Source organism: Suillus subaureus (assembly GCF_016647635.1).
Source record: "Suillus subaureus strain MN1 chromosome Unknown BJ212scaffold_3, whole genome shotgun sequence".
Lineage (NCBI taxonomy): Eukaryota > Fungi > Basidiomycota > Agaricomycetes > Boletales > Suillaceae > Suillus > Suillus subaureus.
The window spans coordinates 1,467,447-1,477,957 of NW_024538559.1; the positions used below are offsets into that span (position 1 = coordinate 1,467,447).

Genomic DNA, 10,511 nt, shown 5'->3' on the forward strand with positions numbered 1-10,511 from the left:
CTACTTCATAGAGTCAGGGATTACCAATACTTGACATCCATCGGGTGTTCAAAATCCTACTGCCTAATAGGGATGTGTGACATGAAAAAACAAGCACAGCCATCCTGCTTTCCATAATATGACCCTTGATGAGTGAGTAAGGAAGGAGCAAGAACAGCCTGCTCTGCATCAGGTGAAGAACTTGAAGTATGATGATAATATTTGTCAGACTGTGAAATTAACACACTTGCAATTGAACATAAGACAGACATAGACTTACAACATTTTCCAAGCATTTCATACCTGTATCAAAGTCATGACACTCCCATTTACTCTTCACATATGTGATCTTATAGTTGGGATCAAGTGCTAGGATGACAGAGTACATTAGAGGGGACATTATCATAGTAAATATCATTGTCATTATTATCATGGTAATGGACAAGACAGGAGCCAGTTTGCACTTGCTTGAGTGCAGGCTGCCCTTGAGGAGGCACTGGAGCCAATTGTTTGGCTAGAGCTGTGTTGGCAGCTTCATGGATTTTCTCTGTTGGTTTAAGAGCTCGACCTGAGCAAAAAGACACAAAAGCAGTCAGTGTGCCATTGGATGCAGAAGGTGGAGATGGAGTAGGAATGGGGAAGTCATCATCTGGGTCATTGTACCAATCAATTGCACTAGCATCTTTTAGTTTGCCATCAGATCCAAGTGCACATGCCATTCTTGCAGCCAGAAGAGTGAATATTGTACCTGTAGTAGATCATTTATACCAAAATTTGTGGTAAGAGATTAGAAAAATGTGACACACCTTAAACATACTGTTGCGATGTAATTACTGCAATAGTTGATTGATGTTGAAGCTTGAAGTACCTGAAAGAGCATCCTGAAGATAGGTTCTGGACATAAATTATATTATAATCTGAATAATGATGAACAGTGAACTTACTGAAACATCAAGTAGATTACTGAGGAAGTCAGATGTTGCTAATAGAAATGCATTGAGTGTTTTGGTCCTAAAGAGAGAGCTGTTCTTGATCATTCCAAGATCAATGTTCCCAGGACTGACAATGGCCATATTGAGTTCATTGCCAGAAGATCAGAGAAAATATTAGCATAGATGGATAGTACTAAGCCTGAGGATGTCGAGTGGATCATATACAGAAGCAGGAATGGTTTGAACATGTTTGGATGGGTTTGAACAGGTTTGGAATTTTCAGGTACTGTAGAGATATGCACCTAAGTTCATCACACTGTCACACACCTAGCAAATTGAACCTATTTTGCATGATGGTCACACCAAATTTGAGGCTGTCAAACCTAAACTGTGACATACAGTAAAAACATGAAAAAAAAAACATCTAGTGCAGCAAAAAGTCCTTGTACTGAGTGTTTGCAATGCATCTGTGCTTGCCACAACCCCCAGCCTCAACCTCCTTAGACCCATTCACTGTAGATTGAAGCTCTGTGTCATCCACTGGCAGTACCACTTGCTCATAGCTCTCCAACTTGTTGTCTACCAGCAGATTACCCGATTCATCAGTGTTATAGCCATGAGGGACAGATGATTCACCTGATGTGATATGCTGCAGAACAATATCCATGGAAACATCACTAGGATTGAGCTCAACATCTGCTGCATGTGTGAAAGGCAGCTCTTCTTCCTCATCAGCCTTGGGAGTTTTATATTGAGCTGTTTTGATGCGATCCCAAGTTGTGGTGTCATTTTTCTGCATGTCATGCAGTGCATGAAGAGCCTCACCACTGGTGAGGCTCACAAAAGAGAGGTTAAATGCTGTGCCAGCCTTGCACTGAAAGAATGACTAAATGTTTCAACATCAGCAAGAAAAATGAGGACAATGCAAGTGACATACTTGTTTGACTATGTTGGGCTTGTTAATAGCATGGTAACCATTCATGAGCCAGCATAAAGATCTATCATGGAGAGTGGGTAATGTTGTGTCCAGTCAGATGACATATGCAGCTTTATCTTTCTTCAGTAATGACAATGACTCCTCAACAATATTGGCATGTTGAGACTGCTTGACAGCAAGCTTGAATGGGCGCTGGATGCCAACATCACACAGCTGGGCAATTCCAGTGCAACCACCAGGAACAAAGTGGTACTTGATCCATGGGTACTGCTGATCAAGCCAAGTGCAAAACTGCACAGACTTGTGTACTGACCAAACATCCAGCTGTAGGATACATTCTTGGTCATTATTAGAGATGAAGCTGTAGAGTGAGCACTTCCAGGTTGAGTGCAAGGATCAGCACACTTAGTGCTGCATATGTATATGAAGGAATGTGTCTGCCTAATGTTGGTCATCAAACCTAAGCACAGTGTGTCACACGTCACACCCCCCATGAACCTTTGAACCTAATGTTCATTTGGTCACACCTCAATAGGGCCAAACCTAAGTGCATATCTCTACAGTATCAGCCAAACACTGGACATAATAATGTGTTCAGTCCTGAGAGTATGTCAAACGTCAGACTGAACTGACAGTCCAGTCTGGAAGGGTTCAGGTTTGAACTGAAGTTCTGAACCAGACTCCAGCAGCACTAAGCACATGCCATGGACAACCAGAGCCAACCCTTTGATGAGGCCTATGAGGGTACTCCAGAGGATTTAAGGGAGACTCTGTCAATGAGGTCTATGAGGATACTCTGGTGACTCTGGAGGGTTTGAGGGAGACCCTCCTAGGAGAGGGTTGTCTCAGAGATGTGTTATGTCCTACCCTAAAACCAGGTCTGACAGACTGTGCGAAGCACTAAAAAGTGCCAAGGGTGTCTGTTCCCCGGTGTTGTGACATGATATGGCAAGCGCTTGCCATATCCAGATTTGGGACTTTTGGTGATGTACCATGTCACAAACAACTTCGATTCATTGGGGACCCTGGGATGCGTAACGAAGTTATAGTCGTCATAACTCCACAATAGATTGAGACTCCAGAGGTGCACACATTTGGTGTTTCACTATTAGGTCGTGTCTACTCAATCTACATGCTCAAATACCATCATTTATATGCGGCACCTACTTTCTCGTGCTCGCATGAGTAGCGCAGTTACCTGCAGGTTGCACAAGCCCTGGCTCCGCAATTTCTCCTTGTGCCTAACTTCAGACCTCCCATCATCCTACCCGTTGCCACTCAACTCCTCCCACCGACTCTAAACACCTTCCGCTGCCTTTTCCCACAATGTCCAAAGACTCAGAAGTCGGACGCAATGAGTTTTCGTTTTTTTGGCACCCGGATCTCTGACCCTTGCAACTCAATGACCTCTAACAGCTATATCTATCAACAATCTATGAACAACGGGAGTCGGAACATATTAAGAGTCAAGAGGTCAGGAAAGCATTCACCCTAGTCATCTACTAAGGTGCGTTTTATCTTCTTACTGTATCATTGTCTTCGAACCGTATACGTTAAATAGTCAGTGCCACACTTGTGTTTCCCACCCTGTTGGGAGTTAATCTACTTTGGAATATTAACAGGGCGCTACACAATCTGACAGTGGGTGCCGTCGCCGTTTAGGTCATTCCGCTTGCAGTAAATTGGACCTAGGCTATGCAGGCTTCCGTGGCGAGGCGCGTGGGTCTAGGTGTGTCCCAGGAACTGACCATGCGATTCCATGATTCAAGTCCCTGCTCATATGTCCCAGAATATCCGTGTTTCCATCACTATCTAAGTAATGGTATGTAATAGCACCGCAAACTGTCATCGAGCACATGTAGCACTACCCACAGTTTAGGCAAATAAAACCTACCGTATCAAACCGCGAACTCTGAATACCCATTTCCTTGCTCCCACCACAATGGCGTTCCAGCCTGCAGCTATCGAAGGCGGCAGGGACCCTCGGGTCTATCATTCAGAGAAGCAAGAGCAAGACGCATATGTCCCTGAGAACTACCATGTTCCTGATGATACTACACCCAATATCGAGACATACATGCACTACGCCAAGATTCAACGTGACAGGGAGGCCCTCTCTGCTAAGAATGATGCTGAAGGTGGCCGCTCTGGTGGCCTGATCTCGAGAATATTTAATCGTTCCCAGGAATCTGACGGTCGTTCCGTTGTATCAGCCCACTCTGATGCGAAGAATGTAGCTGCTTCCTCAGAGGAGGGGGGCACTCTATCCACCGCAGCCGAGTACCGTGCAGCTTCTGGGGCCCTTAGGACGGCCACGTGGGGGAGCGTCTTCTATCTTATCACCACTGGTAAGCTGATTGACAGGTTTGATGATTTTGATGGGTTCCATGACACCCTTCCCAAGATATTTTGGGTCCTTACTCTACCCCGTGGGCATTCCAACAAGTCGGATATGGTCCTGGTGTAGCCTGTTTCTTCGTCTTCGGCATTATGGCTGCATACAGTGGCTTCCTCCTATGGTGGATGTTCTTGAAACTGGACTCGGAAAGGTATCCCATCAAGTCTTTCGGAGACTTGGGGCAACGCATCTATGGCCGTTGGTTCCGGAATGGTACGTAAACACTCTCACGGATGCAGAGAATCGGTGATCATGTAGATCTACAGTCTGTAACATCTTGCAAAGTTTGCAGCTCGTGATCAATGTCGGGATCATTATTCTTGGTAATGGTCAAGGTCTTTCGCAGATGGCAAAGTTCAAGGTACCTTCTCATAATTTGGCGCATGTTGTCATCTAACTTAGCCCTCTATAGCTATGTTTCAGCGTCTGTAACGTTGTCTGGACCCTGGCTGGAATGATACTAGGTCAAATTCGGACTCTTCAGAAGTTTGGCAAGGTCGCCAATGTCTCTATCTGGCTGAACGTCATTGTATTGATTATGACAATGGCCTTTGTGGCTCACTCGTCACCTAACTATCTTGCGACACCATTTGGACAAAACGTAGGCCCCGTGATGACTCAGGCAATCAACCTACAGCCTTTCCAGGACCAGCTCAATGGTATCATGCAGATTGTGTTCTCATACGGTGGAGCGTAAGTCATCATAACTCATGGAGACATTCATGTGCAGATGAACAAATTATTTTAGTATGATTTTTGTCGAGTTCATGGCTGAAATGCGGCGTCCAATGGATTTCTGGAAGGCTATGGCACTTTCCCAGGTCTTCATCTTCATCGTATACATGTTCTTCGGCCTCTTCGTCTACACGTACCAGGGCCAATATGTTATTAACGTCCGTCGTTTCTCTCTTGACTTGGAATCCTATTGAGGATGTTGTTGCAGCCGGCCAACCAGGGAATTTCCGCTTATGGTCTACAGACTGCGACAAACGCCATTTCTTTGACTGCTGGTCTCATTGCTGCTGCATTGTATGGCAACATTGGTGTCAAAGTCATCTACAACAACGTTTTAGTGGAGATGTTTGGTTTCCCCCAGTTGACTGTTGCTCGGGGCAAATACTACTTCGCCTTCTCTGTCATAGTGTATTGGTCCATTGCCTTCGTTATTGGATCCGCCATCCCGCAATTCAGCTTACTCTCGTCGCTGGTTGCTGCCGTTTGCATCTTCCGTGAGTATTCATATTCTAGTTGCTCTCACCACAATTTAACCTCCTTTCAGAGTTCACATACACCTTCCCGCCATTTATGATTTTGGGTTACTGCATGCAACTGGACGCCACAAAAGGCGACGGACATTTTGATGTCAACAACCCCGATGCCCACCGCGTTGATACATGGAGGGATTTATCGCGTTGGAAACGTGCACGTACGTACCAACTTCTACCAAGAGTTCCTTCGCGCCAAATCTAACCTTGCCACTAGTCTTCACCAATCTCAACAACACGTTCTTCAACGTGTGGAACTTCCTTCTCGTGCTTGCATGCTTGTCTTGTGCTGTTCTGAGCGCGTACTCAGCCATCAGTGCAATGGTGACTGCGTTCAATTCCACGAGTCCTCCCCCATCGTTTGGCTGCAGGTCGCCAGTGGACAACAGTGGTTAGGAAGTCAAGTGGTTCGGACATCATGACATGAATTTGAACGTATGTTTTAGTTTAATTGAAAGCTGTAGGATGTCATAGATAAACTCACAATACTGAATTCGGGTATGATGTAGTATTCTGACATGCTCACCCTTAACATTAACCTAATGTACCCTTCCTCTACTAACGTGGGAGTCGGGGATAACAAATGTCCCAGGTCTTTGTCCGATTCAAACTCGTCTGATTTCTCACTACCAGCTCTTGCAACCTTAACCTTAACCTTAATCTCGTCTGCTATACACTTTCCGGCGAATCCTATCAATTCATCATGGTTTCCTTTGAGTCTCGATGCAGTTCCACTGACAAATGCCAGGACCATGAAGGGGGGTAGATTCTGGAGTTGAACCTAGATTAGGAGGCGGTGCAGTTGAACAGGTTGGAACTAGTCACTACAATAGGCCATGGAATATTGATGTACAAGGTGATAGAAGTTCGGATGGTTCCTAAAAGACGAGGGTCGAAACTGGAAGTCGTACACAAAAGTGCGAGGGAATATTACAAGAGTGAGTAAACAAATTTAGGGAGTCGGAGACCTGCTGCGTCAGCAGCAATACCCCTCTCATAGCACGTGGCGCGCAACAGGCAAGATCCTGTACACCATTTTAGTGGGGGTGTTCGATTTAAAAAAAATCCTTGTTTATTGTCCGTTGGGGCGAAGCCCTATGTTGGACACTACTCGAGGTGTTCGATGTTCAACGTTCAGCCTCAAACGTTCAGGTGTCACCAAACGTACGCATCTGGTCTACGGCACGTGAAGATGTATAACAAATTAAGTACGAAACCAATGCACTCCCACTGTATAGTTTAATAGAGCGTCTACACCCCACGAGCCTCGAGACGACTCCGGAAGATCTTCTGGAACTGCGGGACATGCTCCAAGTCCATGAGTGTGTGGTGTTCCCCAGGCACATCAGAATATGATGCCTCGCCGCGGCTGAAGCCAGACCATGGTTTAAGCTGGTTATTGAGCCAGTCGATCTTGGTTCCGGCAAAGGGAATAGCGTAGAAAACATCGAGTGCAGCTGAGGGGTTGGTATATGAGCAAGCGCTTCTGAAGTGAGAAAGTGAACAGACATACAAACTGAGCCTGATGGGTTGTAATCTAGTCCGCAATCGATGAGGGATCCGGCGAGGTCCACCCACTTATCAAGCTTCTCGAGCGTTAGCTGGAGCTCGATGATTCGTTCAGGAGGCGACATCTTCCACACAAACTCGAGTTGCTCCTGCCTCGTGAGCAGTCTCAGGGGAGGAGCTAGATCATCAGCATCATGCTTTGAGACGAGACCAAGGAAGGACGACAGGTGGAGCATGCCAGACGTCCAATCAATCTCGGTCATGCGGGGGGCAATATGAGGAGGAATGTTGATGAGACCGACGAACTTGACTTCATCGCCCATGGCCTCGAGCCGCTTAGCAACTTCAAATGCGACAACACCGCCATAACTGTAGCCCGCGATGGCGTATGGTCCTGTCTCCTGTGTCTTCTTGATTGCTGCGGTATAACAGGAAACCATCTCGTCCATGGAGGTGAAGTAGGGGTGCCCAGTATCAAAGCCACGAGCACGGAAAGCATAGAAGGGACGCTCGTTATGAAAGTATTTAGCGAGATTGACGAAAATGAGCACCTCGCCGATACCGGGGTGAACGAAGAAAATTGGTGTCTTATTTCCACTGAGCTGGAGGGGAACGATGGGATCGTACTCCTCAGTCTGGGTGCCCTTGGAGAGCAAGGTGTTGATGTAGTTCGCCAGGCTCGAGAGAACGGGGTGCTTGAGGATTTGAATGGCAGGGATGTCAGGAAGGCCGAAGTATTCCTCTCCTTCGCGCTTGAGCCTGGAGCTATGTGTCAGTGAAGGTGTTTAAAGGCAGAAACAGATATGCTCACCGGATAGCATCAATGGAAGTACCACCGATCTCGAAGAAATTGTCACTCGCCGACATCTCGCTTTCTGCAAGGTTGAAGATGCCAGCATATATCTTCGCAAGCGCCTTCTCCGTCTCGGTGGACGGGGCGACGAACGTGGCGCCTCGTGCCTTGCTGAGAAGCTCCTCAGAGCGCGCGATATGCTGACCAAGCTGGCCTTGCTTGAACAGACTGATCAGACGCGCACGAGACAGTTTACCCAGTGTGGTCTTCTCCATCTGGTTCACAGGGATTGGGACGATGACCTGAGGCGGCAGGGTGATCATCTTCACGCAGATATCCCGAAGGGCCCTGTGCGTACCAAACAGCTTTGTCGAAGCATCTGCTCCATCGAGGTCGAAGGTCGGTGAGTAGAAAATGATGAATCCTTCTGTCTCCTGCCCAGTGGCACGGTACGGAGCTGCAGCCAGGAACGAATGCGTGACCCCTTCCACGGTCTGGAGGTGGGTCTCGAGCTCAGGGATACCGTATGAGACACCGTGCACAATGACGGTGTCCTTGATGCGACCGCTAAGGCGCATCACCCCATTCTCGATGATGCCAACATCGCCGGTGCGATACCAGCCTCCCTCAACAAAGCTGGAGGAAGTAGCCTCCGCGTTGTTGTAGTAGCGTACGAAGACCATCGGTCCGCGAACCTGAAGCTCGCCACTCTCTCCGTCGGGGCGCAGGGTGGCGCCATCTGCGGGGTCAACGATGCGCATCTCGCAACCATTGATGGGTCGCCCGAGATCAAGGAACTCGTGAGCAGGTTCTGTTGCGAGGACATCCACAGGGTCGTATATGCATCCGGCGCTGCAAAAACACCCATTAGTTTATATGCCTATACAATTTAATGAGCCTTACCAAGTTTCTGTCATTCCAAACCCAGCGGAGATCACAAAGGAAGCGGAGTTCTTGCTAAACTTTTTCATCATGGCAGCGAACGCTTGCGCGGTCTTGGAAATAACAGCTTCACCCCCACTGTTAATCCGCTTGATGGAGGATAGGTCGAAGCATCCGAAGAGGTCAGTGCGCTTCTCCAGATCACGCGTGAGCTTGGAGAGCAGGAAATTCGGGGCGAAAGCCAATTCAACTGACTAAGATAGAATGATAAGATACACATTAAGCTATAGCTGAAGTTTAGCATGCCTTTTCATCGATCAGACGGAGCAGTCGAAGGGGATCAGCAAGAATAGCAGATGCGTGCACATGGAGTTGCGAAGCACCATATAACAGAGGTGTGAAGTGCATTTCCAACGATCCCGCGACATGATCAAATCCGACCCCTGAATGTCACGATCAATTTAAGACTGAAATTTAAACTACGTGCGACTTACAGTTCAAGACTCGAGATTCGGAAGTCAGGCCGTAACTTTGCCCCTTGGCATGGCATGCAGCGAGAATTGTGCGGTGCGTGTGCACAACCGCCTTCGAGAATCCAGTAGACCCTGAGGTCAGGAACAGGATCGCCTCGTCGTCTGGCTTAGCCTCGTACCCAACCCAGTCAGCTGAGACGGTAAATGTCTCCGCCGATATTTTTAATTCGGAGAGCAGATGAACCTCCAGACCAGAAATGGTGCTGATCTGCTCAGCCCCGAGCTCGCTGGTCAACCAAGTAGCAGACCCAAACAAGTTCTTGATGTGGGCGACATGGCCCTCCTTGTGCGCCTGTTGCGCGCTAAGCGTGGGTTGCAGGCAGGGCACATAGCCAGCCAGCAGACACGCCCATACAGCAGCCATATTGTCTTCGTGCTCCGTCAGGTACACGACGACGACTGAGCCCGTGGGCTTTCCCCACTCTAGCATGGCACGTGCAAGGTTGCGAACACATTGGTTGAACGCGCTGAAGGTCTTCGTCTGGATGGAGGAGTCATGTGCCGAGGAGGTTATGAAACCAAGTTCGTGCGACGGATAACGGTCGACAGCTTGAGCGATGACGTCGTGGAGGGTATTAGGTTGTAGAGAGACAACAGATGTCTTAAAGGTGGCAGCGAATTCGGTAGCGGTAGTGGGAGAGACTGCGACGGGTGCCATCCCAAGCTGTATCTCAAGTTAAATTCTAAAGCAGTAATACAAAGAAAAGATGTCTAGGACGCTGAGCACTTACCGGTCTTCTTGGAATTACTTATATATGTACACGGGAGGGTGTTGCTAACATACGCCTTGCTCGTACGCAAACGTTCAATTGTGTATCGGAAGAGTCTTCCGCGCGATGCTCAAGAGAGCCCATATGCATAGTGTAGAGTTGGTTTAGAGATTACTACAAAGACGAACTTGTGATATGATGCTCGAGGAGGAGGATCGATCCCAGGTTATGTAATATCTGTTCTCGTATAAAATGATTCCCGATTAGGCCTATACCGTGCTGCTAACCGTTCCGCTAGCCCGTACTTACCGTACCGTCAAAGATTTGTTGTCTGGTTTCGGTACGAGCAGTACCCCTAAGGCCACTGTACATCGTGATTATGGCTACAGTCACCAGCCTTATTCCCGACAACGGAAGTTTGACCGTACAAACAAGGTGACTTCCATGCCAGAAAACACCACCACGTCCGCGTTTGAGGAATGATGTGAGATTCATCCATTCGAATTTCCTCGGTATCGCGCCAATAGGAGGGAGCTAAGACTTGTCCTCCTGTAATTCAACAATGTGCTCCTC

General features: G+C 47.7%; 3 protein-coding genes across 3 annotated transcripts; 1 reads left to right on the forward strand and 2 right to left on the reverse strand.

Moving 5' to 3' along the window:
• Positions 1–341: 341 nt before the first annotated feature.
• On the reverse strand, positions 342–1,052 carry BJ212DRAFT_1476064 (uncharacterized protein; the record flags this gene model as incomplete). Its single annotated transcript, XM_041339319.1, has 3 exons — positions 342–699; positions 797–873; positions 924–1,052. The coding sequence occupies 3 exons, from the start codon at positions 1,050–1,052 to the stop codon at positions 342–344; spliced, it is 564 nt and encodes a 187-aa protein (XP_041198496.1).
• A 2,738-nt stretch (positions 1,053–3,790) lies between these two features.
• Positions 3,791–5,907, forward strand: BJ212DRAFT_1260854 (transmembrane amino acid transporter protein-domain-containing protein; the record flags this gene model as incomplete). Its single annotated transcript, XM_041330142.1, has 8 exons — positions 3,791–4,196; positions 4,253–4,459; positions 4,513–4,607; positions 4,659–4,939; positions 4,995–5,139; positions 5,190–5,475; positions 5,526–5,672; positions 5,729–5,907. 8 exons carry the CDS (start codon positions 3,791–3,793, stop codon positions 5,905–5,907), a joined length of 1,746 nt encoding a protein of 581 aa, XP_041198497.1.
• Positions 5,908–6,360: 453 nt separating this feature from the next.
• On the reverse strand, positions 6,361–9,977 carry BJ212DRAFT_546671 (atromentin synthetase). Its single transcript, XM_041343466.1, has 6 exons — positions 9,190–9,977; positions 9,002–9,138; positions 8,717–8,949; positions 7,832–8,665; positions 7,025–7,779; positions 6,361–6,968 (listed from the first exon to the last, which is right to left on the reverse strand). Exons 1-6 carry the CDS (start codon positions 9,884–9,886, stop codon positions 6,763–6,765), a joined length of 2,862 nt encoding a protein of 953 aa, XP_041198498.1. The 5' UTR covers positions 9,887–9,977; the 3' UTR covers positions 6,361–6,762.
• Positions 9,978–10,511: the final 534 nt, after the last annotated feature.

What these genes read in the sequence shown, in the direction of transcription:
- BJ212DRAFT_546671 (XM_041343466.1), bottom strand. Translation starts at nt 9,886, where the DNA reads ATGGCACCCGTCGCAGTCTCTCCCACTACCGCTACCGAATTCGCTGCC. An exon ending in CGAATCTCGAGTCTTGAACT is followed by an intron (nt 9,139 to 9,189) that starts GTAAGTCGCACG and finishes CGTGACATTCAG; the next exon opens with GGGTCGGATTTGATCATGTC. An exon ending in ACTTCCATTGATGCTATCCG is followed by an intron (nt 7,780 to 7,831) that starts GTGAGCATATCT and finishes ACATAGCTCCAG; the next exon opens with GCTCAAGCGCGAAGGAGAGG.